Below are 27,500 nucleotides of genomic sequence, written 5' to 3' on the forward strand. Positions count from 1 at the left end.
AGATCATCAATAATAAAATAGTGGGACAATTAAGACCGTATGTTCACAGAATGTTTTTGTTGAAAACAAAATGTTTTCAACAAAAACATTCTGTAAAATGCAAAAATACACATGATCAAAACAATTGTAATTCAACTTGTGAATTTTAGGATAAGTAAGACTCTAAAATACATTTCATCATATCAATCTTGGAGAGGGTTGTTCTATATTGATACTAAAGTATCAGTAAAGTATCAGTTTGCAGTCGTACATTTGAGGACAGTCTGGGAACAGGATTCGCAAGTGATGACACATCACTACGATAGATGGTATGGGATTTTTCATACCACTATATTAAAGTTAAAATTGTTGTTAAATTTCTTGTTTTCATGAAGAAATAATTATATAAAACAAATTATTGAGTGTTTTTTGCCATCAGCAGTCACGATCATGGCAATGTTCAAACTTAGTGCCATACACACAATTTGTGATTGAAATATGTCTGTAAATAAAACAGAAATAGAGTGCTGTCATTGGCTAACAGATCACCATGGCAACCAGCCAGCCAATCAGGTGAAGCTGATGGTGACATAACGATGAACTAAGTGCGTGTGTTTTGAATATAATGTGTAGTTTTTAATAGCGCATGTATTTTTCTGATTACATGAAGAATAAAATGAATTTCTTCTCATAACTCTGGGTGCAAAATTGTTGGTTCAGAGATTCTTCAGCAACAAAATAATTTCTTTTTTTGCTTCAGAAGATATTTACTAACACTACATTGACATCCTTGAGGATGGAATTAAGCTGCATAGAGGGAACTGGCAATTTCTCTCTCTCTCTCTCTCTCTCCTAAAAACATACAAAGTATCGTACCATAGCTAACAGTCAGGCAGCATATAGGTAAAATTGTTAATGCTCGGTGATTGGCTACAGGACTTCCTACCCTTCCGGGCAATAGCATGTAGATATGACTGTACAGTCGGAGAAATGATTCCTTTTACCCCGTTTCACTAGACATGCTAAATGGCAACGCCGCTTTTGTTTATGTAGTAGAAACTGTTGCAAATATGAATGAATTCCCTTGTCTTGAAGGCAAGCCTTATTGGTGGAGACATTTCCTTACCTGTTAGTATATATTTATGTGATTATTTCAAAAGAAACAAAATGACCTAACAAAGAAAAGAGTTTATGAACAAACTACGTGATTCATGGTTTTATACGTGATTTTTTATGATTATATAAGAAGTTGTATCAGAGGGAAATTACATAATGTAATATCATCATACACTTGCGTTTGGCTCTTGAGACTGACATAAGAAATAGAGGTGGAGGGAAGGGGGTGGGGGTCCGGGAAGAGGGAGGAGTTGTTTGTAAGGTAGAAATTATGAACTATCGAAGCATGTATAGCTCTGTTAATGATTTTTCTCCTAACTCCTAAACCCTTTGAAGCTAGTTCTGATTTCCCATTGAAACGATAAATAATGTAGCTACAACGACTGAAAATATTGTGTTAATTCTGTCAAACTTTATAATAAAAGTGTAGTTTTCTTCAATTTCTTAACAGTGGTTAGCATTAGGATAAATTCAGTTATCGAATACCATAACCTTGACCAGTCCAGTTCAAATGTTTCTGAACACAGTTAGCTACATTAGAGTTCAAATATTTACATAGAACATCAAATGAATGACTGGACGTAAGGTTGCCTCTGATTGGTTGATTATAGCCAGCCTTTTTCCTTTGAATATCATCTATTCTACGCTGAAAATTCCGTCAACTTTGTGTAATTCAATCGAACAGCGGTGGAAAAGTAGCTCTATCTTGAACAGCCAACCGTTCTGTATATCGTTATCAGAAAAGAATCAAAATTTTTTGTGAGAATATGGATGAATGAACTGATTGGAAATATTGAATTCCCAACAGATACGCAAGAGTTTGGAGATGATACTAATGTATAAAAATTTCATGAAATGTATCGTCGATCCCGATAGGAATTCTATTTTTAGACATACTTTGTAGCAGTTGTCGGATAACATTTTTTAGAGCTCATTCATTGTGGCCAAGAATATAGGATGTCTGCCCAAGAAGAAAGGCCAAGAGAGGTCGGCTAAGAAAGAAGTTTCCTTTCCAGCGACTGCTGCTGAGATCACTCAGACAACTTTTCATATGGGGTTATTTTTACTATTAACAATCTTACAGTGTAAATACAGAACTGTATATATAAAATATAAATATAAATGAAAAGTTTTTTATTTACCTTTGGTAAATAAAAAGGAAAATGCTACGCAACGAGCGGAGGAACAGTAACTATCTTAAATCGCGGACGAACATGACGTATTTTGAATTGGCTGATCCTCTTGGGTGTCCGTCTTATCCGATATCTGGGTTAACGGGGTCTGGTTTAACGAGGGTTGACTGTATGGCTTTTCAATATACAATAGTTACTTTACACATTATTCAATTTTGCATAGTGAAATTATTGTTACTGCAGCTCTAACATTATTGTTGGTCTCTTGGATTACATCCTGAATGGCTGAAATCAATAGATTATATGAAGTCAACATTGCCAGCAAAACACTACCGTAGCTCTGCTCATAGCAACCCCCTTGGTGGCAGAACCACTAACTAATGGGGGCAAAGTCACGTTGTGCTGAATCACAGAATTCCATCTTAAAGAAATCTGACTGTATAATTGTAGTCTTCATTTGACTTGACATCATGAATTTTGACAGAGCCTCAAAATTGTGAACATAGTACAATATGTCAAAAACATTCTGAAATTTGGGTTGAATTTCTTTCAGAGGTAATGTCTCGCTAAGTTGTATTTCATACTTTGTAACAGCATTAGCACTATTAATCCTGCTACTTTAGATTTATTTTGATGTGCTCTCACAGATTGTTTTCCCTGCAGGTCGACACAGTAGAAAATTATTGGAACAAACAGTGCAGTGCTTGCTTGCTGTTAACAGCTGCAGAAGTTGATAAATCAGGAACATCATATTATGGAGAACAGATGTTGTTTTACCTCAACACAAGAGGCGATTCAAGTAGGATCTCCTTCAGTAAGTGCTTTTGTTGTTAAATATTTGTTTCAATTTGATATGTTTTTGGTGAGAAATTCAAAAGAATATGTTCTTGAAAACTGAAATGTAGATTGGTATCTAAATTACTGCTGTACATAAGCAGCATTTTTTAAGTAAATTGTTTTTAAGGTGAGAAAAAAAATTTCCTAGCATAACAGAATTCCATTGACCATAATTATGAGCCCTTTTGACTCTATCACTGACTTGAAGTATTGAAATGGTAAGGTCTTTAAGTGGGATTCAAGACTGATGAGCAATTTTGTGAAAGATGTTTTTCTCATCAGATATCAATTTTAATAGTTTTTTTTTTAGCTTAGGAATGGAACTTAGTTTTAAATAAAATAAAATAGTAAGCATGTCTACGTACAGTGTAATTAGAGTGATGGGCTTTTCATTATACAGATTGACCAGGTGTTTATATCTCATGCTGTAATATTTATGTATTATGTTTTTCAAAAGTATAGATGGCATTTGAGAACCTTTAGAAGTTATTAAACTGTTTGGGATTGTCAAGGGCAAATGAAAGAACTGCAGTACTATCAAGGTTTTTCCATTGAGGGAAAGGAATAGTGACTATATATAAAAACAGTTTATATACAGTATTAAGTAATTCTGGGAATTGCATATATATTTTGTTTATTGATTGTCACTACCCACTCACCAAAACAGACATAAAACATTTTTTTTTTATTTAAACCTATAATTGCAGATTAACTTCAGTTTGCATATAGGAATTTGAACTTGCGAGTTAAGGCTAATTTTGATTGTTGGTTTTATGGAACAAAAGTTGACAAATATATGCTGAAAAGGTTAGCTTTATGTACTCTTCCCACTCAGTTTAGCTTAGTTTTGTTAGGGCTGTTATTGTAAGTATCTTTATATATTCTTACGTTACTTTTCAGTTTAACTTACTTGTGGAAATCCATTCTGTGGTTGAACTTAATATGTGCAGGAACATAAGTAGCTAAAGACATTCCACTGTATTGTTAAATTATCAAAAATTAATGTTCTTTTATATAAGTAAATTTTGGACTTTTGATAGCATTCATAAATGGTCTTTGATGCAGTCCTATTGTGGACTGGATGATTAAGATAATAGACAGCTTAAAACTAATTGTGTAAGAAATAAGTTACCCAAGAATTTGAGCAAGATTTAGCATTTGAATTAATAATAAATATTATTATTTGAATTAATAATAATCTAGACCCAATTTAAACATGAAAATTGTTTGTTTATGGAAAAGCCAAGTATATCATTGAAATATATCATTCATATATTATTGGGGTTTGTTTATAGGAGAAAAATCTTGTAGGAAATAAGAAATTAATGGATTTACCATACTCTAAAATGCAATTTAAGAAAACCCTTCAAGTAAATTATCTGTAGGTGCTAGATATATGTTTATATTTATTGGTTCTTATGCTTTTGAATTTCTTTATGGTAGGCAAGACAGGAAATATCCACTCTGTGGCTTGGTGTCCAAGTGGGCAGGAATTCTTCACAGTGTATGGAACAATGCCGTCCAAAGCAACACTCTTCAATCACAAGTGCGATGCTGTTGCGGAATTTGGTACAGGAGCTCGAAATGCAGTCCTTGTAAATCCTGTTGGGAATATTGTCATGATTGGTGGTTTTGGTAACATTCCTGGCCGTTACGAGGTATGAAAGGGAACTATTTTTGTTTACATATTGATATTCAGTAAGGATTTTATGCACTGTCGTATTATTGTATTGCTTGGTATTTTGATGAGACCTGTTGAACCAGTCAAAAGTTTGTGACTTGTGTGAAGTGTCAGTGTTTTTAACATCCTTTGTTTGTCACTGGGAAATCTTTTTACATTTTTAAAAATTTTGTCAGTATTACAGACTCCATTGTCAAGGGAGCCAGTTTTGTCAGGGTGTCTTTGGTCTTGGCTCAACAGTGGTATTGGTAATTGATCAAAGAATTTTGGCAATGTACTACACAATTTAAGGAATAGAGGGAACATTGTTGCCTGTAATTGGGTATCATGTTTGTAAAATAGTAATGGATTAATACACAAACATATACTGTACTCTTTGTGTAAAAGATGTGAAGCAATATAACGATTATCTGGAAACGAGAAAATTTAGGAATTTATGGTGAATGATGATTACACATTATTTTTAAACTTTTTATGATGAATAGCTAACATCTTTTATTGTGTTGTATTTTTCAAGCTTATTAGGAGATTAGCTGAAGGTCACCTTTATTGTGTGGTCACCACCCCTTTTGTTTTTAATTTTGTGTACATTTCTTATATAAGACTTTACTCAGCTGAATATCTCTATTTTGGAGGCATTATAAAATAATTCTGTAATAGTATGTTTTAATTTTAGATGTGGGATGTAGCAAGAAAAATCATTGGAGAGACAGAGTGCTCTGACACTACGCACATTACTTGGTCACCTTGTGGGCAGTACCTTCTTACAGCAACTTGCTCCCCACGCCTAAGGGTTAACAATGGGTAGGTGATGAGGATAAATATTTAAATTAGGTGATGTGAAATATTTAAATAAGTAATAAGATTTGATCATCAATAATGTAATGTTGGATTTTGTTTTTAAGTAAATATGTAATGAATGCCAGTATTTTTTGCTTGCAGCTTATTGAAAATTGTTAAATGTATTTACTTATTAAATGATGCATACTTTTCAGTTGAGTGTGACCTTTAGACTTCATAGATTAACTTATCCATAGGTACAAAATTTGGCATTACACTGCCGTCCTACAACATGAAACATTTGTTCCTGAGAAGACTGAGTTGTTTACTGCTAACTGGATTCCTAATCATGAGGCTGCTAAGCCTTTTACGATTTCCAGAAACCCAGTGAAGGGTATTGAATCATCTGTTGCCACAGGTAAGTGGATTTTAAGGAGTACCGTATAGGAGGTTAAAAATTATTTTAAAGGGAATATGTATAGGAATTCCCCTTCTTATGCAAGTTCTTTATATTTTGCCAGGAAATTTGACACTTGAATCATAAAAAACCCAGAAACCAGTTCATTATGGAGTCAGATTCACAAATTGACTGTGAAATAGACACAAGTGCAAATAGATTGGTGACTGACTCCTTTAAAAATTAGCAGCTACTTTGTTTTTATGAATTTCAGGGGACCCACCAAATGTTCAGGTTGGAATTCTCCCCTAGTTTTCAACGTCTCTATTTGAAATCTTTGCAGCTCTTAGAATTCCCTACGGTGGCAGCAAGGAACGTTGTCCCTCTCTGGTTCCTTTCTGATTCTAGTCACTTTCCCCTTCACTGCCTCAGTTATTCCCTTACAAGCAGTTCGTTGTCTTTAATAGCATAAGAATGATATTTATTTCTCTGTTATTATATCACGGGTGACACGGGACTCGATCCAGAAAAAGGCTTGACAAAGGAAAAATCTATTTCTGGAGGGGCCCGATGTCTGACCCAACGCTTTACCATTCTCTCCCTCCCATGGTAAACATTATTCTAGTGGGGTGGGTGCTAACATGGAATGCGGCTAGTATTGTTGTGTACAGTCCAGCGAGTAGTGCCAGCCTTGTATCACACCTCTCTCGGGACTTTTGACATTGGGAATCTTTATAGGCAGGTCCCGTGATTGTGACAATCTCACCCTTTACCATACACGACTTCATTTTGCTGAGCTACTGCGCTCTGGGGGCAGTAACCCCAGCTTTACATTTAGCTTTTCTCTGGTATCTAGCAAACGGAATTACCTAGAAATAAGTGCTGAATGGACTTTTTCACCGGGTGACACGGGCCCCTCCCCAGAAATAGATTTTTCCTTTGTCAAAATCCTTTTTGTAATAAAAATTCACTAAGAAGAGAATTGTACTATAAAAAAAATGAAATACATCACTTCCATTTAAAATCTCTGAATCAGTACCCGCATTATCTGAGATAGTCTTGTTTTGTTAATGTTGTTCCATAGTTCCAGTTCTAAATCAGGAGTTGTCCTCTGCTTCAAGATACTTTTAGTATCCCACAAACAAAACCTCTGTACTGTCCATTTGTAAATATTTTTGTTTCTATGGCAGTTATTTATATTCTTGTATCCCAGAAAAAACACTCTGTACTGTCCATATGTAAAAATTCTTGTTTTTTTGGCAATTATTTATATTCTTCAGTCATTTCATCTCATCTTTCAGAACACAGTTGTTCAATTCTTTGGCTTGGGAGAAGACAGCTTCTCTCAAGAACTCTCCTTTCAGCTGTCTTGTAGGGACAGTGTTTTTGAGACACTTCTTTTTAGCTTGGTTATACTCTTCTTTTTAGTTTAGTTATTACTGTACAATATTTATTTACTGACTGATCAATTGTATTTCAGCATCCAAAAAGAAGTACATACCTCCAAGTCAGAGAAAAACTGTTGGCTTGGTAGGTGCTTCTACAGAGAAGAAATTCCTTAGTGAATTTGATGAGCCACCCAAGGAAGAAGGTAATGATTGAACCAAATAGTATTTTACCTTTTCATGCTTTTGGTGTGCATACGTATTTTAGTTTCTTTATAAAGTCTGTCTTATGACAGTAATAGTTATTCACTCCCTAATTTATTTTGAACATAGTTTGTGCATCGTTCACAATGAATCAAATTTTTTTGTTGCTGTGTAGGGGAAGTTTGCCTGCCACATATTATTAATCGGTTGTGGTAATATTGGGCTATCATTTACCACCATTTGGTTGTTTTTAAACAGGAATTGTATATCACCATTTGGTATTACAGTATCTGATTGTAGTAGAATACTGTATTAACATCGGATACTTATTATTGTTACTTAACAGAAGCTGCTTCGTTGTCAAAGTCTGCTTTGAAGAACAAGAAAAAGAAAGAGGCCAAGAAAAAGCGGGGAGAAAATGGGAATGCAGAAAAAACAGATAACTGGCGATCACAAACAGCTGATACAAGTGATCAAGCGGCCAACATGTTGACGTCAACTTTATCTGGGGCAGAACTTCTCTCTTCAATTGCTGGGGTCACGTTGACTGGTGTCCCAGAAGTTGATAAAAGAATAAAAAGTATTAAAAAGGTAAGAGTGACAAGCCTTATGATCAAAGTGGATATATTTCTTATGAGTATTTTTACAAGCCAGGCTGAGATTGGTCAAGGCAGTTGATAACTTTTTACAGGGAATAGGGCCAAGTATGCTCACAGTATTTTTCTAAAAATTTTTTGGTGGATCCATAACATAATACAGTTTAGCCCTAGAATCACATATAGTTCTGTAGATTTTGAACACGTTATCCATTCCAACTCCCAGCAGACTGTGATTAAGGACAAGAGCTGTTAAACTTTTATACTTTTTCACCATGATTAAGAATGAGCTGTTAAACTTGTATACTTTTTCACCATTGTCAATTAAAAACCAAAACTGAAAGCTGTAAAATTTTATAGAAACCTTTTATTTAGGTTAAAGATTAAAATTTTATAGAACCTTTTTATGAAGGTTAAAGATTTCAACTTGAGTTTCAATCAAAACAAACACCAGCCAAAAACTATATGTATCACTCTTTATAAGCAATTGTGAATAAATGAGCCTTATGCTACATTTTGTGAAATCATGCTATGTCAAGTCTTGCTTTCATATGTGAATTCTGTGTGGTGAACATTTATGTTTAGAAAGATTAAAAAAATATAAACACAATACACTGATAAAAAAAATTAAACACAATAAACTCATAAAAAAAAATTAGTCTGAAAAACTCAACTGTACAATTCTTGGCAGCACTCTGAGTTGTTAATTTTGTGAGTGGTGTCAGTTACCTTTTACAACAATGGGAAATGACAATTGATGGTGATAGCTAGAAATTTTTCAAAGGTTAATGCCTGAAAATTACTGTTTTAAACCTACAATATGTTTATATGACTAAGCCAATAAATTTACTTACTGTTATGTAGAGTATTGTTGCCTGCAATAATTTTGAAATGATAACACAGTATCATACTTTATGGTAAATTGGTGAGGGACTAGGCATTCTGCTGGTTATCGATACTAAGTATTTAATGAGATGTTTCCGTTTGTATGAGATCCTATTTTTTAGTGGGGGGCGGGAATGGTCACCCATTTTGAGGAATTATCATTACAATGCTGGGGTAGCCATAGCTTATTTTCTGTAGGATATGTTAACAGTTTAAAATTTTTTGTGAAACCTGGGTATTAAGAGTTGTTAAAAATTTAGCCATTACTGTTTTTTGTGAAACCTGGGTATTAAGAGTTGTTAAAAAATTTAGCCATTACTGGAATTAATATTTTCTTAATCTCTTGTTATAATTAGTAGCAGGTTTCATGTAGATAAATACTTTCACATAGTTTTTCTGTTACAGAAACTTCACTCAATTGCCAAGTTAAAAGATGAGCTGGCTGGTGGAAAGATTTTGGATAAAGCTCAGATGGAGAAAATGACTACCGAGGAGCAGCTCTTGAAAGACTTGGAGACGTTAACAGTTTGATAGAATTCGTGTTTGATTATTGGCCCATGTTTAATCATTTATCGTATTTTTATGAAAGTACCAAAGTAGATTGTAATTTTTTTTAGCTAATTGAAAGTTGGAAATTTATTTATGGTTGACATCGACATATTTTATATATGTACATATGTCTGGTGTATGTTAAGTGTATGGAAGAGAGTGAAAGTTATGGTAAGTTACCATGGATCTTTAGAAAGCTAGTTTGCCCTTTTTGTCATTTAGATTTTACAAAAGTAACCTATTTTGTTTTGTTATTAAAACTTCCTTACTGTATTAGAATGTTTTCAATACCCAATTTGTTGCATATTGCTAGAGAACAAATTGATACATTTTTAGTAAAATGTGTAAGAGTCTTTGGGGTATAATTAGTTAGTGCAAGAAAACTAACTTCAGTGTGCTGAGAGAAAGAGAAATAAAATGCATACAGGCAGTCCCCAGGTTACGATGGGCTCGGCTTATGACGCTCTTCAAATATATTCATCAAAAATTATTTCCCAGGTTACAATGCATGTTCTGGGTTTACGACGCCGATCCAACGGAAGGAATATAGCTCCAAAAAGGGCAGAATGGTCAAAATTTGGAAGTTTTTTGATGAACTCAATAAAAATGCAGTTTACATCATTTACAAGACACCCAAATGATTAAAAGTAAGGTTTTCTTACGATTTTCGGCTGATGACGCGGCGTCGTAACGGAACTCCCGTCGTAAACTGGGGACTGCCTGTACTTTGCACAAAGTACAAAACCCTAGTATAGGGTACTGTTAGTTGCTGAAAATAATAATCATATTCTTGTACTCTTGGGTACCATATGCCATTTTATCTCAGATATGCCATGTCACAAAACTCAAGCAAAACAGCAGCAAACAGTCCCTATACTGTATTTTACAAGATAACCTGTAATAAGTACAGCCATTTTACCATTTTAGCAAGTCTGCCTAAAATTAGTCACATCATTGGATTTTGTAATATTATTTGACCGGTACCAATTTCTTCAAACCTAGTTTAGGGTAGATTTATCCTGTTTTCTTGTAACATACCCTCTTATGCATAATTTAGTTAACTAAATAATAAATTACAAACCTGCACTAAAGCAAAACAAAGTTGGATAGGAGAGTATTCAAACTGAGGTCTTAGAATGAGCCAGCTCTCTTATGGTGTTCAGGCTTGATTATCCTTCAAAGAGTGCTCCTTGGGACATGTAAATGGGAAATCATAAAAAGAGACTTTGGCATATTTCAATCTATACTGAAGTTTATTCCAGGAGTCTTTTCATTGCTACAAACTCATTTTTTTTTTATTGTTAACAGGTTTTGTCATATTTGTCTTGATTTCATCTTTTTTATACTTCATACCTTTCAGCTGCAGCATCATTTCAGAAAAAGGCAAAAAATTATTTGGAGCCACATCACATAAGTAAGGGACCTGCTAGACTTGTGAGACCCTGTGTTGGCCAAAATAAATGTTGATGAGATGAGTCGAGTGGGCTGGAGCAATATTTTGGTAGGGCTGTCAGCATCCACCTCTCATAACGCTTGCTTCTTGCCACTAGTTTTTGGGCCAAATGCAGGATCACATTAGTATGGCAAGGCCTAAAGCTCTCCTGAATGACCCCATTCAACTTACGGCTGTTTCTAAAATGGAAGATGCTACTGAACGGCTGTTTCTAAAATGGAAGATGCTACTGAAAGGTACAAGGTTTGAGGATGTGAGGTAAATGCAATGAAGGCCCTGTTAGTGATTTTAAAAAATTATAAATATGTTTCTAGGACTGGAAGGACTGCTTGATATTTCCAACAATGGAAGAGTTGCTGGATTAATTGTGTTGAATCCAAAGGTACATATTTTAATGGAGTAAGCTGTACTTATGATGGTTTCATTTGAAAACCTACTGGCTGGGTACTCTGATCAGAACTTGTATTACATTCTTATTACAATAATGATACTTTCTGTGACTTATTAGCAGCTTACACTCATTGCTAAAAATGTTTTCGTACATATCAGCAACTGCTAAAGGATCCTTAGTATGAGAGGAAACCAATCTTACCTACCAGTTTTTAAGATGAATAATGGAAAGGTTAAGTCTTCTGCAAGTGACAAAGCATGTGGAGAGACTCATTGAGAGACCACATCCCATAAGGGCTGTACTGGAACACTGGATACCTGAAAGGCCAGGTTGAATGGCAGCTGTTACGGGGAGGTGGATAGTAGGCCTAGACTCATTAGAGGAGTATGGGGAGCTGTAGCAACCTGCTTGGCTAACCTAATTCAATACTGTCAGATTGCAGAACAGTAGCAAATTATAGGTCATGATGCAGAACTTCCACACACTTGTGTAGTGCTCCTGTGCAGCCTGACCTAGACTCATAATGTTCACATGTTGATGGCCAGAACTCATTGTTCATATATTGATGTATCTAAAGGGCAACACTGGGAACTTCACTGATGTTACTTCTTCCCTTCTGGGCTCCGGTGTAACCAAAATATATTGTACGATCTGATTCCTCTTCAGTCTTGCCGATTACACACAAACATTAATTTGCATTTACATCTTCAGAGTCTGTGTCTCCTAAAGTTAATCTTTGCTTCTCATTTTACTAAAGTGCGCACACATGACTGCTTCAACACTTATTTTTCCATATATGTAATACAAGTAATTTTTTTTTGTTAAAATTAGTTCTAAAAACAATTGCATCTGCACAGATCAAAATGCTCTGGAAAACATTTTGAGATAAAAACAAAATCAGACACAGTATAATATAAACAACATGGGATTGCTCTGTGATACCCTTAAATTATCATGAATAATGGATGGAATAAAGAAATGTGCAACTCTAATATCCAGTTGCTAACACTATCATACACATTTTTGGAACTTTTTAACACTAAAACTTGTCACAGCTGCAGCACGCCTTGGACTGAATACTCCATTTATGGAAGCGTAAGTTCGTGTCCTAGGAAACTCCATTTATGGAAGCGTAGGTTCGTGTCCTAGGAAACTCCATTTATGGAAGCGTAAGTTCGTGTCCTAGGAAACTCCATTTATGGAAGCGTAGGTTCGTGTCCTAGGAAAAATAAACTTAATTTTCAAAATTTGGTATCTTTCACTGTAGTTACCCATTTTCTAAGCTTCCCAGAGAGTAATTCAACAAGTACCAGTGATTTTCACTTGATATTTCATCTTTTGACTTAATTATGTCTTACAAAGTTACTGGCAATGCTGTATTTGTATATTTTCATAGTACTGGTTTGCTATCACTAATCAGACTTACGACTACTATTTTTTTCATGTTAGAAGTCACAGTCACTTTTTAATTCCGTCTGACACATAATGTCACTTGTCACTTCATCCTGCCTGAAAGTAACTTCATCCTGCCTGAAAGTAAGGAAGAAAAAACTGATAATGTGGAATATGTTTAGTATATACTTAAATAAACATATTAAAAAAAAACACTTAATTGCCTGAGATAGCTTTACACTTCAGTTGAAAATTTGAAATTGGGATCCCCTACTTGTTTCACATATCCCAATGAAATGTTACTTCTTATTGCACTTTGCTGACATCTCTATACTATTTAAATTTATCTTACAGCACTTTTCTTGTTTTTGCCCTCCTTTAATACATTCTATTAAGAGATGATATGACAGTTTACCTTACTGGTGTGTGCTGGTTGCTTGCTCTTTCAAACCACATTTACTGTTTCATCTATGAAAATAGATGAAGTTATAAATTGTCTGATGAAATAAAGTTGACAATTCTGCTTACTTCCTGAGAACTTCTACCTTTACGTGAGTGTTACACCATAACAAACCCTTGTGATTTTACCTTCCCATATGACACATTTTCCTAGCTTAAGTGGCTATCATTTTAAGGCTTTCATGACTAAGTTCTCATTGAAAAATAGACCTTGGTAATGCTTAACATAACACCAATACTCACTGAACATTAAAATATAGTCACTAAATTTTGATGATATCATGGATAATCTAAATAACAACATGAGCTTTTCAAGGCTGCTAACAGACAAACAAACAAACTGGATTAAAAACCTTTTCCAAGTTACCGAACACAATACAAGTTCGGGGATCACTAAAGATGAAAGTAGGAAGAAAGGTAAAAGGATGGTGTGACAACACTGGTGCAGTATACACATTTCTTGTAAAGAACAGGAAACTTCACAGGAATAAATGTATTTGATAAACTAGAAAGACAACATATTATAATGACAGAGAATTTCTGACCATATCTTTACAAGTTACGCATCTATTCAAGCAAATAATCTGCCAGGTATATGTGCATTTATAAAAATACAAATTTTGCCATTGTTATGTATGGACAATACTGAATCCAGTGAAATTTATATGGTAACACATATTGACAAACTAACATGGAAATATTGTATTTTGTGTACAAGTACAGTACTCTTGTCCAAGAATATTTTCAAAATTTCCTTTGACCAACACCAGTCTAGGCTACTGCATGTCAAACAATTACTACTGCAGCCATAACCTTTGCAAAAAGAGACTACTAAAAATAAGTCTGGACCACACTTTCAACACTGAAGATTAGTTTTACAACTTTGTATTCAACATCACTGACATAATAGATACATACATAAGTAAGAATACAATATTGTGGTAAAATACACAGAATTGCTCAAGTACTGATAATTCTTTCACGTCTTACAGATATGGAGAATCTATGTGGTATTGGCAGAATTGCTATTATTTCATGCCGAAATGTTCAGAACTAAACTATTAGAAAGAAAATTTCATGGTCCATGTACACTACAACTCAATGGGGGGGGGATATAATGAGAAAAATTATCTACGTAAAGGGTCTACTTAGAAACTTAAGCATCCCAGTCATAGTCATGCTCTGCTGCCAATTTTGGAACTTGTATACTCTATTCCAAGTTGAATTCCCAAGAAGAATAAAATTACAAGATGATGAGAAATAAAATGCAGTACTCAAAACTGAGCATAAAATATAAATTCAATGTTGATAATAAAAGTTTGCATTTAAAAAGGGATGCCATGTACTGTACTTCATTTTACATTAAGACAACATTAGTTCAATCTGTTAATTTTGTTGTAAAACCTTGATCAACAACGCCACTGTAATGTATTTTACTATGATGGCATACCACACTAAATAATAAAAAAAAGATTAACTGAATACAGTCATTTTAAGGAGAAAAAGAAAACTTACTTTTCCCTTCTTCTTCTGCTGATATTTACCAAATCTGCTACTGTATCTGGTAGGGGAATGTTCAATGTTTCACCTAGTTTAAGTGTCGTTATCCCAGATAGAAGAGAAGCACCACCAAAAAGTACAGATGGAACCCATGGACAGAGAGGACCCTGAGTGGTAAATGGAAAATAAATAAATGACTGTAACAAAATACTCTTAAATAAATGACATAAAAACAAAAATTGAAACTTCAAACATGGTTCTCTAATGTTTACTGCAGTAATATGAAATAAAAAAAAATTTAAAAAAAAAATTGCTTGAAGCAACAGTTAAACTCAAAATCTCATTCAGTAGTGTTCTATTTAACCAAACGATGCAAACTCAGATCTCTCAGATCTCATGAAAATGTGTAAAAGTATTCAATATACTTACTCATCTTTATTGTGTTCAGGCACAACACTGGGACTGGTTTTGATATTTGAAATGAATGAAAAATGAATCCACACCTAGGCCAGAGGTTTGCTGTCACTGATAAACAGCATAAACTTTGTTTCTTACAATAATTATAAAAAATGAAAACAAAATAAAAACTGAAGTAAATAAAAATGTTGGCAAACATAACATAGAAAGGTACTCGATGGACACTCATGGAGATGGTACACAAAAGGCAGCAGAAAAAGTATATGATGTGACATAATGGAAAGGATTTAAAAAAAAAAGGGTATACAAAAGACTGCAGAGCAACAGGAGGTGCATAAGACAACTATAAATAAAAGACTGTGGTGCAACAGGAGGTACATAAGACAACTATACAAGATCAATGTCTTTATCTGTACACTGCCATGTAGCTCTTATGTATTCTGCCATGAAGAAACTAGATTTCAGTGAGCTACCTACAATATAAGTAGTTATATACGGAGAAAGAACACTTCCAGCCTGCTGACAAACGCAAGCCAATCCCATTCCCTGGGATCTCACTTCCGTTGGGAAGAGCTCTGTTGAGTAGACGTAGATGATCTGATAGGCAGCAGTAATGAACAGCTTTCCCAGAAGAACTAGAGTCATCACCAGCCACGTAATGTCTGAGGAAGTTAAAATGGCAAAGAGGGGATCACAAGATATCGCTCTGGAAATCACCTGTGTACAAATTTTAGGAGTAGTTTAACATCATTAATGCACAAACATTCAGATGTAACTAAAATTCTTTTGTAGAGCATACTGCCTAAATGTGAAGTGAGAAGAGAAAAATTGATCCAACAGAATTGGTTCAAAGTGTATAGCAAATATAAAATAAAAAGTCTAGAGAGAGAGAGAGAGAGAGAGAGAGAGAGAGAGAGAGAGAGAGAGAGAGAGAGAGAGAGAGAGAGAGAGAGAGAGAGAGAGAGAGAGAGAATGTTCTTACTGTTTCAGAGAGAATGTTCTTACTGTTTTAGAGTTATGAGAAAATAGTAAAAATCAAATAGAGACCAAACCTTCAGGAGAGAATAAGTCATGATCAGCAACACTGATATAAAAAGACATTTTCTTTTCAAACCTGAACACTGACTAATGACAGATGCACTGCCAATAATTCCTGAAAGCATAAGTCAGAATGAATATACAGTACTTACGTGTTGGAATGATGATGACTACCAAGATGACAACACCACAGAAAAAGTAATTGCCTGCTGTAGGGATCTTCCTGCCAAAACGCTCTATGATAGGAACTGATAGCGTATAACCAGGGACTTCCACCAGGCCCCCAAGGATGATGTACAAGAAAGGATCAGCACTGTAAATATCTCCACTCAGATTGAGTCCATCAAATACTAGACTCACAGTGAAAAAACTCCAACACAGTATTGTAGTGATGATGCTAATCTGTGTTGTGCTGCAGGAAAGAAAAATGTTTGTGATTATCCATGACTGTCAGAATCCTCATCTGATGTACACTTGCAGCAGCTACATACAACTCTGTTCAGTACAATAACAACTAAAGTTGTCAACCTACACTAGCAGACTGCATTTTCTTGCCAGAGTGCAGATTGGCAAGAAAAAACCATGGCCAATCTTCATTAGCTACTAGATTTCACTGAAATTTTCTACTGTATGCTGTTCTTAAAGCTGAGAATCAGAATCTGCAATTTTTTTTCACACATACGCACGCATATAGAAATAAACAAGTTTGTTCAAGAGTTTTCAAAATGCAACCATTCTAGGAAAAGATACAAACTCTTTTAATACCTGTAATGTAATTGTATTTAAATGACCATAGTGCTTCTCTTTGTGTTATCTACTGTGAAGACAACTGTGAACTTTCGTGTGACCCAAATTATGAGTAAATCATTAACTTAGCTGCAGATGTTCTTATGACTGAGAGGCAAAGCTTTAGGATAAAGATTGGCCTTTAACCCAAATGGGGGCGAATATGATCTAACTAGTGCTTCACCAATTGTTGGACTACTGGGTACAGACCTTGATAGAATCTGAATTTATGAAGAATTATTACTCCATCTTCTGCTCCAATTGATGACAATTAAGGTGACAACACATGTAAAACCGAAATTCGAGATCTAGCTTCACTGTAAAAACATCTAGCTTCACTGTAAAAACATAACTTAAGCTGATGAGACAGTGAACTGGTTATGGAAGTCTAAAGCTAATCTACATAGTCTTACATTGCAGTTTCAAAGTTTCAGATACACACAGTACATATACATCCATATATACAAATAAAAAACTGATTGATAATAAAATTAAGTTTCAAGTTGTATTTTGTGTAAATTTCAGTTCCTCCTTGTACCTGCAAGTGTTACTCTCAGACACATTAGCTTAAATTATTATTATTATTATAATTCAGAAGATGAACCCTATTCATATGGAACAAGCCCACAGGGGCCACTGACTTGAAATTCAAGCTTCCAAGCAACCAATAAACAAATACCATAACATAAATTTGTATATAAAATGTACCATGTAATATGGGGCGGTGAGTCTCATGTGAATGCGGTCACAAATAACAGCACAGTATTTTCTAGATAAATTAGGTTTTAATAATCTTCAATGGCACGGTGGAGAGTGAGGATAGAGATGTACAGTTTTGCTTCCCACTGCAGAGTATTATCAATCAATAACTTTTTACAATGCCTTAGAAGAGAAAGTATATGGGAAGTACACAAAAATGTCTGCAACTTGTTAATACCAGGAGAGAAAATGAGACTGTCTCATGGGTTTATTTTTAGCCCAGGTGATGCTGTAAATAAAAGTTAATTAAAATCTTTCAGTAATCTAAATGAACCTACTATTCCATACCTGAACAACTTTGGCCTACCACAACTTTTAGACTTCTTTGCCTCTTGATCGTGAGATTCTTCATTCTGCTTACTTATATTGGAAACTGTCTGTTGAAGAGATGTAATTATATCAGTATCAAACAAATAGGAGGTGACCGACAACCATTACTACAGTGATGCTATGCATCTATTATAGATGATTAATGAAGTCTGTGAAAAATATATAAAGTGAAAGCGAGGAAGAAATAAAGCTTATCATAGATTACTTTCTTAGCCCGAAACCACAGAATATCACTGCATGTTTAAAGAATAACAATAGTCAACATCTGGAAAAGTTTATGGACCACACCATCTAATGAGAGAGAGAAGTTTATGGACCACACCATCTAATGAGAGAGAGAGAGAGAGAGAGAGAGAGAGAGAGAGAGAGAGAGAGAGAGAGAGAGAGAGAGAGAGAGAGAGAATCTCTCACCTGATTTTCTATATCCTTGAAGAGTTTCAACAAATCTTCATCAGATGGCAAGGTGGCTCTATTCCATCTGGAAGCCTTTTTCAACACCTTCAGAGCTTTGGTGTGATGACCCTCAACTATCAGCCATCTGGGTGACTCATCCATAAAGCTAAAATTAATAGCATAAAAATTTATCAACATTTTACCCAAACTCTCAAATTTAAATGAAGAAATTAAATATGTCAAGATGTCGTTTCATGATTACTCAAGGAGGTGTATGATCTTTTATACAAATGCATCTGGAACAGTTAAGAGTACTGTGATCTTTGGTACCAATGTCCAGAGATTATATGAAGATTTTTGAGGCTAAGCAATTGAAGTTGAAGATATTCCTATAAGAATATTTTTGAAAAAAACATAAGGGAAAAAATTTCCTAAAGGATCAGATACGAAACTGGAACAAATAAACCAAAGAACATGTTCAACACTAATGTTTGGCAGGTAGTATGTGATAGAAAAAACAAAATAATATAGGATAATGATAAAGTAAGTTATATATAAAGTAATAATGTTTTACAAAACTTCTGTAATCTATTATGTTAACTGGTATCATAATGGTTGTGCCATGATGAAAGTCAAACAAGGATTCCTACATCTCCTGTATCACTGCAAATATAAAAGAAATAAATATTACCAAATGGCACTAACTAGTCTTTCTGCTTTTGCTGGGTAGTTTGTCAAAAATTATAAGAAAGTATTGGGTATTAAATATTACTTAAATAATAACTCGTTGACTGCTCATTGCATTTTATACAGTTTGTGTTTTGGCAACAAGACGGACTATTATGGATAACTTTAACCTTAAATAATATAAAAACTGCTGAGACTAGAGGGATGCAATTTGGTATGTCTGATGACTGGAGGGTGGATGATCAACATACCAATTTGCAGCGCTCTAGCCTGAGTAGTTTTGAAGATCTGAAGGTGGACAGAAACAGTGCAGAAGGATGGACAAAGTCATCTCAATAGTTTTCTTTTACAGAAAACTAAAACTGGGAAATGCAGAACACTGGTTCTCTTAAAATGTTCAGGGAGCTATCTATCACCATTCAGTAGTGTTCTTTTCTGCGAAGCAAATGTTTTGGATGAAAAACATGGACATCTAAACTTCACTACTTTCAAAATGATACTGCAGTGCTACAGACTGGCATTAGAGAATTAAGTTTTTCACGACAAATTTGGTCTTGAATGAAATTTGCTTACAAACAAACCATCTTCAATATGTTATTTTTAAATGTTTAATGAAAAACAGACATTAGTCCTGCTGTATTTTTAATCACCTGAGTTACGGTACTTACCAGCAGACCAACAGTAATAGCCAAAGGCTGGTTTAGAGTTTTTGTTTCATCTCAACTGTCGACTCACAAATTTAGTCACTAAAACACACTTTATGTATTCAAATGAAGTGTGTGCTGGGACCCCAGTTCCTATATTTTCTTTCATAAATAGCAGAAGCTACCGTTTTCCTTAAATCCACATCAGTGACCACATGGTGAACCCAGTTACAGTATACGGTAATGAGTCCTGGATCGGGATCCAGAATTGGTTCCAGATAAAATGTAATAAACTATTCTCTGGAACATAATATCTTGAAAAATAAAAATCTAATCTGTTCTTTGGAGCACAGTGAATCTTAAAAAAATAATAAAATCAGACAGTCAGACAGACAAATGGAACCAAAATTTTAACCTTAGCAGAATCAATGAGGGTATGAATGCAAGTCATTCAGTATAATGCCAGGGTTTTGCAATGCTTTCACCACACTGAATTATAACCACAGAGCATATGACCCCATAGGGATATATTGTAAGTCAAGCACTACTTACATCACTGAAGTTTCTTCCTTTCTCCTCTAAAATGGCTGTCCATGTGCAACACTTTCAATTTCCAACCATCATTTAAGAACAAATTATCTGGGTGCTCCATGTGAGAAGAATTTGGATGCTTTGGTTTTATATAAAAAAATGTAGAACATCTTTTCTTCAACTCCTCAAGAGATCCAAATAAATATACCAGATCTAAGGCTGTTTAAGCATTCAACTTGATTTACTTGTAATGACAGAAGTGAAAAAACTCCTCATCATGTATTTAATATTTTCAAAAAGTAACAGCCCTTGTCCTGAAAAACAGTACACTTCTTTGGCTAGAGAAGTCTATAAACTTTTTGAGTAACAGTGACATACATGGCTGCCAAAAACAAGCAGAATGTATGCCAATGGACCTCTCAAGTGAATAAAAATTATCTTCTTAAAAAAAGGCACACTGCATGTTTTTCTAAATATGAGGGAAAGTATAGAATTCTGCATTTTGGGAGGGAATAGTATAAAGGTGTGATAAAATCTCTCCCAAAGTCCAAATTTGAGTAGTTTCATAATTTATTCACACACCTCTCCACAGATGCAATGATAATCCAGATTTTTTTTCTTTGGCCCCTTAATAATTACTGTAGCCAGCAATATAATCTAGTAGAAAAATAATGAGTTGATTCTTTCCTTTTAAGGAGATCACAATCTAAAAAAAAAAAAAAAAAAGGCAAATTTTCATTAACTGCTGAATCACAGGATTCGTTAAAGGTCATATGTATTACTTACTACAGAGGTATGAATATCAGAAGGGAAGGCAGAGAAACAGTCAGTTGTAGGTATCGCCAATCTCTAACAAAATAGGCTGCAGCACCCCAGAAAATAGTACCAAAAGCCCATGGCATCCCTGCCAATACTCCAACAGTAGCTCTGTATTTTGGGGGACACACCTCCATTGCTGCAAAGTGGAAACGAGTTTAAGTTACAAATATGTATTTTGTACATGGGGATGAAAAGCATACCCTTCTATGAAGCAATAAAACCAGGGAAAATGTAGGACAACCACTTAGTTTAATAATAAAGATACTGGTTCACCATCAGACAGAAAATACACTCTGATTCCTCTTTCTCCATATCAGAAGACATCTAGAAGTTAAAAGTTCACTCCTGCAAACGGAAAATAAAAGACAACAAGACAACTTACACAATATAAAAGGCATAAGCAAGTAGACAGCGCCATTGATGAATCTGAAGATGAGTATTGTTATAAAACTGTTGAGGAAGACCATACCAATGGCAGTTATAGACATCAAGACATGTGTCACTACAACGACTATTTTACGTCCATACCTGTGTGAGGATCAAAACAAAGGTAAAAAAGCATAAAGGAATGGGACATTAATAAGTTTCCAGTGAAAACAGGTTGTTAAAAGCACTGATTTTGCAAAAAAATATATTGAATGGAAAGTTAACATTCCTAAAAACTGTTCAATTAAATTTCAATTATTTATTCAGTGCAGAATATTATTACAATACAGTACGTATTACTTTATTCAGAAGATGAGCCCTATTCATTATAACATGTCCACTGGGGCCATTAACTTGAAATTCAAGCTTCCAAAGAATATGGTGTTCATTTAAAAGAAGTAACAGAAGGTAATAGGAAATACAGAAAGAAGAGATCAGTTATTACAAAGGGAAAAATAAATTAACAAATTAATAAATAAATAAAAGTGTAAGTTAATTATAAATACAATGAAAAAATTACTTGGTTTCTATTAATATATACTAAAAATCCCTTTGTGTAAGAACATAACCCCTCTCAATGTAACTTGAAGCTTACCTTAGACGCATTATGATATGGGATGAAAATTCTAAAATCCACTTCCTATCCTAAGCCAAACCCTGATATAAGTGTGAATCTCACTAATAAATGCACGAGTTATCCTTTTCCACAATTACACATATGATCTTATCAGCTTAACATAAATAAATAAGTAAATAGGCAAGGATGCCGTTTACATCTTCCTTTTCTGACTTATCTAACTCAAGATTTTTGATACATTCCTGCTATACAGACTATTTCCAATTAAATCATCTGCTAGCTGTTTGTCTCTGAATTTGGGAAAAAAGCTTGTTATGATGTTAATATTACCTATCAGCAAGATATCCACCGATGTATTGGCCTAGCAGAGTTCCAAACATGTAGGCAGCCTGGTAATTTGCTCTTTGGTAGTCGCGGTCGCACGCCAGTCCAAACTAAATTAGTAAAAACAAATGAGCAAATGTTACTTTGTGTCATCTTCTGGTTTGGTTGAATATTTGAAAAATAGAAACACAGATTACCAATACATTTATATTTTGTGGTTGTTCCTTTTTATTTTCATAACATTACTGGGTTAGAAACAAATTTTAAATTTTATTATGGATTTTTTTAAGGAAACCTCATTTTAAACGGTCATGAGCCACTGATAATGTTGTCGGAGAATGCTAGTTTCATCAATATGGTGGCTGAATGAGAAGAATGTCAAAACGAGTGATCTTCCCATTTTATAATTCCAGCACGGAACATAATACTCCGTAGTGTAATTAATAAAATATATATATATATATATATATATATATATATATATATATATATATATATATATATATATATATATATATATATATATATATATATATATATATATATATATATATATATATATATATCTTTATTTATTTAGTGTCATCCCCAATAATATATATTTTCTATGAAGCCACAAATTTTTTTTAGAAAACGTACACATATTTAATGACTAACTCGGCAAAAACATTTTGTAGGCAACGGCATCAAATTTCTTATTTCCTTAACCTACAATGAAATTAGCATAACACATCTTGTATACCTGTTAAATTCGATTGTGTGCTGCTCACGCGCCATCGCGATAACATGGAAGTGACAACCGCATGAAATACTATGGACATTAAACGCACTGTAATACTCTGTGCAGGGTAATGCTATCTCTTCTTCTAGTCTAGATCACTAGACATACAGAGGTTCGTTTTTATAAATGGTTGTAAGCTTGCATTTCTTCGGGGATATGGTTATTTGAATATGCAAGTGTATTACCAGGCAATTGTTGATAGAACTGTGTTTACAAGACCAAGATAAGGTATCATGCATATCTAAATTTTGACTGGAAAGAATTTCCATAAATTTTGTTTCCTAAACAGGGAGCAACAAGTGAAATTCATTCACTGTCAACTGATAATCTATGTATACAACAGAACTGAACGAGAACATATGCCATGTTGTTTGCAATTATTAAGATAATAAATAATTTTACTGTTAACTTATTTTGTTCATCTTGTTTAACCTCATCATTGAGATTAAAAAGCCGACAATCGATAAGCCATGAACAGATAAATACAAGACTTCCATTTGAAAACGCCATCTTCATAAAAGCACGTTTAAATTTAACACTGGAAAAGAGTATCAGTAATAAAACTACTTTTCATCTTTTCATAATATCAAGAGTAATTCGGCGATAATTATAATCGTCATATTTTCGTCAAGGTAAACTAAAATTTCCAACAATAACAAAATGACAATCAAAATGCTAATGAGAAGTGTAGTCAAAATATCGAAGATTTTGGGTGTTAAAATCCCCCTTTGAAAGAAATAATAAAACTGCTTGTTGAAAATTAACACCCAAGATCATTTAGCAATAAAGAGAAGTTGACCTTCACTGATGCTGACAATTAGGTACTTCAAATTGATTTCACTCGAGTGGTTTGCCTTTCATCTTCCTTCTCAGGCTGATAAGCGAACTGCTGCTATCAGCTCTCCACATAATATTATCTTGTATCACAACAGTACGCAAAATGTGATTAATCATATGCTGACCTAAAGGGCTAACTTTACTTTTTTTGTTTTGTTTTGTTATCAGTAGTTCAAATAAGACCTCTAGGGTTGGACCAAATGGGCATGCCACATGTGCTGCCAAACACACACAGATATATATATATATATATATATATATATATATATATATATAAATATATATATATATATATATATATATATATTAAGTGTTTTACCATAACATCTTTTCCTTTTAAGGAAGAGTTTGCAATGGAAAGGAACATGAGGAGGTTTAGGCCAAAGGCCAGGCACTGGGACCAATGAGGAGTCCATTTTAGGTTATCTTACCTCTGAAGTTATGGACGAAGTGAAGAGCGAACTGTTGAAACTCCACTGAGTGCATGGTACCCACTCTTCCGTATCCGAGCTATTTCTCAAGTACGAGCAGGAATCTCTGGTAAATGACGTGATACGAGTAATATTATCATATATATATATATATATATATATATATATATATATATATATATATATATATATATATATATATATATATATATATATATATAAGCGCTAGAAAGCAAGCACACTGAAAATTAATTGGGGTACTACTAGCTATTCTAAACGGTTCTATATATCCTTGTAAGAAAGCGAAATTGTACCAATATACAGACGCCAAAACATATTTTCTGGTAATAGATATTTTCCTATGGTAATTGAAAAACCAATAAAAAAAAACAAGGTAACATTATCGTGCTGCATTTCAACTTCAAGTGCTGTATCTACGATAATAAAAAATGTTGAAGTGCTGCATCTACGATAAGAAAAAATGAATACCTTTTACTGCCTATAAGCCGATTCTTAATAACATAACATCAAACTTTAAAATAAAATGCAAAGCTCAGGGGCCCAAGGCCATTTCGTTTTCTTTATACAAACTGGACATGCATAATTCAGACACACATCACATCACATGCCACTAAAAGAAATCACAGACCTATAAAGGCAATGGAGTGCACAGCAGGATATACTTATTTTAAGGGAAGAAAATGAGTCAATGCGGGGTGGACATGACAACAAGGGCCCTTGAATTACCGAAGAACAGCTCCGTACAATGAATAAGGGCACGATTGAAATCTAGGACTCTCTACCAGACATGCGGCGTGACCTTCGACGCGATTGAACGCATGTGGGTTCCTCGTTGTTTGTGACCTTCTCAAGGCGAAGCCAGGTGACAAGTGTGTCCGGCTAGCGAATAAAAATCAGAGGTAACGAAGTATATACGAACGGAGAAAGGACGTGAAAAGGCTTGGGAGTGTTCCTCTCTCTTAACATTTTGTTCAGGGTCACGTCTTTACGAGATTACGATGGATTATCATCTAAGCTAGATTTTAAAAGACTGAACTGGTTCAGTTTGGCTATCAGGGTCATGATTATCATTATTTCTGAAGCGTTCTTTTTTTCATGATAATTTCAATCTGAAGTACGATTAGACTCCACATTTAAAGGGTCATTTGAGTTGGAATTTTTACCTTTTCATTATCTGGAGGAAAAGGATACAGGTAAATCACGTGGCCTTTTGGAGACTACGCTGAAGAAAACAAGAAGAGAAAAACAAGTCTAAGATGAATCACACAATTCGGGAAGGTGCAAGAAAACAAGAAGAAAAACAAGTCTTGGATGCATTACATAATTTGGGGAAGGCAGAAGCATGACAAGATTCTCAAGCCTTGAGGTGGAATATACCGACCCCTGGACGCAACTAATATATGAGATGACGTATAATGTTGAATCGTTATCTCACGGAGACTCTGAAACAACAAAAAAAATAACGATATCAATTAATTTAAGAATGACTGCGTTTGGACAAAGAAACAAATGCACTGATACAAATAATTCGGTTTAATCAGCTTGGTACATCTGGTCACCGGAAAGTATGTGCAAAACGAGAGTTAGCACCAGAAAGGAATATCAGCGGATGAGGATCAGCACCAGAAAGGTAAATTATCAGATGAGAATCACCACCAAAACGGCATATCAGCAGAAGATGAGAAGCAGCACCAAAACCGCGAATCAGCACCGAAAAGGTAAATCAACAGAGCAGCTTCGCATGAAGTATCAATGTCTCAAAAGCTCTTTCAAGCCTGTTGCTCAAATTCTTGATTTGAATAATATACGTGAGATGGTTGTAAATCCAAGCAAACGGCTGAGCCTTAATATTAACGTTGGTATGATAACGACAATTATAAGATGGTAACCAGAAAACCTTGAAAGTTTATCTTGCATTACTACGTCCGAACTCAATGCCACCTAATCTAAGATGCGTATCACCAACATCCCTCACATTTCTCGTTAAAAAATGGCTCCCGATTAGTCCTCATGACGACAATAATCAACTGTATTCGGGTATTTTTCAATTCTACACCCCCTGTTATTATTAGTTTCTCCGTGTTAAGACGTACGTGAATATATTTCCTACCTGAAACGGTTAACAGACTCGGTCAATCTTAAACTGTGGTGTTTTACGATACTATCAACGGATATAATCCTAATGACAACCCGGGCATGATAGATTACTTCTAACAACCTTTCGCAACAGTATGCACCATTGGTGAACATCATTTCTTCACATATGTAAGAACAAGAAGTTGCTACGTAACATAAAACAAAAACCTCTAAAGATTTTCAACATCAAAAGAAAGGAGTAACATACACTAAAATCTGACTTGTTCTTCTTCCACTTCTGGACATAATAAGGACATGCTTCTAGAATGCTAAGAATAAGGCTTACTCACGGTGACAATTCCACTGTGGTCTCGTTTTCTGGAACGAGACACATATAGTCCACATGCGGAACCATGTAGACGCCACTGAGAAACTGCGGAGGTGTCAGAAAACAAGCTGATGGGGAAAAAATCAGTGGATAAATAAATTCAATAAAAACAAAAACTAAAATATCCTAAACTTATACAATTTAACTTTGAAGTACTGAAAATATAACTCTGAATTCAACTTCGTACAGGTACATTTTAAATATCTTTTGAGTGGACTGGAGATGTCATAATTGACCACACTGAGCCTGTAATGAAAAGAGGTCTCGTTAAAGGAATAAAAAACGGGGGAGGGGATGTTAAAGATTTCATTTCAAGTAACATGAAACTGAAAAATTCACTGATACTATGTGAATTGTGCTACATGATTTAAATTCACTACACCATGGGCTGTGGCTGGGGAACAGGGACAGGAATGTGAAATAGAGGACAAAGGCCAAACGCTGGATCATATGAGGCCATTCAGGGCCGAAAATAATGCTGAAACAATTGTTAAGAGT

The 27,500-nt window shown here is 34.5% G+C and overlaps 2 protein-coding genes across 7 annotated transcripts in view; one reads left to right on the forward strand and one right to left on the reverse strand.

Moving 5' to 3' along the window:
• eIF2A (eukaryotic translation initiation factor 2A) overlaps nt 1-9,815 on the forward strand; it is a 36,452-nt gene extending 26,637 nt beyond the window's left edge. Inside the window, exons 7-13 of the mRNA XM_067098404.1 lie at nt 2,892-3,042; nt 4,509-4,723; nt 5,423-5,550; nt 5,784-5,944; nt 7,404-7,514; nt 7,859-8,103; nt 9,399-9,815. Of these exons, the coding sequence (XP_066954505.1) occupies nt 2,892-3,042; nt 4,509-4,723; nt 5,423-5,550; nt 5,784-5,944; nt 7,404-7,514; nt 7,859-8,103; nt 9,399-9,524 (1,137 nt within the window). The 3' untranslated portion in view covers nt 9,525-9,815. The remainder of the gene's footprint in view (nt 1-2,891; nt 3,043-4,508; nt 4,724-5,422; nt 5,551-5,783; nt 5,945-7,403; nt 7,515-7,858; nt 8,104-9,398) is intronic.
• The window catches only part of LOC136835183 (organic cation transporter protein-like), a 58,527-nt gene continuing 39,146 nt past the window's right edge, over nt 8,120-27,500 (reverse strand). For 3 of the 6 annotated variants that reach the window (XM_067098406.1, XM_067098407.1, XM_067098408.1), the window contains 11 exons: nt 26,965-27,070; nt 24,518-24,623; nt 22,475-22,578; nt 21,524-21,669; nt 21,109-21,277; nt 18,479-18,626; nt 18,026-18,114; nt 16,345-16,604; nt 15,632-15,816; nt 14,753-14,904; nt 10,768-12,916 (listed from right to left, as the gene is read on the reverse strand). In XM_067098406.1, the coding sequence (XP_066954507.1) occupies nt 12,832-12,916; nt 14,753-14,904; nt 15,632-15,816; nt 16,345-16,604; nt 18,026-18,114; nt 18,479-18,626; nt 21,109-21,277; nt 21,524-21,669; nt 22,475-22,578; nt 24,518-24,623; nt 26,965-27,029 (1,509 nt within the window). In that variant the 5' untranslated portion in view covers nt 27,030-27,070 and the 3' untranslated portion in view covers nt 10,768-12,831. Of the gene's footprint in view, nt 12,917-14,752; nt 14,905-15,631; nt 15,817-16,344; nt 16,605-18,025; nt 18,115-18,478; nt 18,627-21,108; nt 21,278-21,523; nt 21,670-22,474; nt 22,579-24,517; nt 24,624-26,964; nt 27,071-27,500 lie in introns of all 6 variants that reach the window. The other 3 variants (XR_010852011.1, XM_067098405.1, XM_067098409.1) reach the window with 3 other exon arrangements.

The sequence above is a fragment of the Macrobrachium rosenbergii genome, chromosome 55, assembly GCF_040412425.1.
Source record: "Macrobrachium rosenbergii isolate ZJJX-2024 chromosome 55, ASM4041242v1, whole genome shotgun sequence".
NCBI lineage: Eukaryota > Metazoa > Arthropoda > Malacostraca > Decapoda > Palaemonidae > Macrobrachium > Macrobrachium rosenbergii.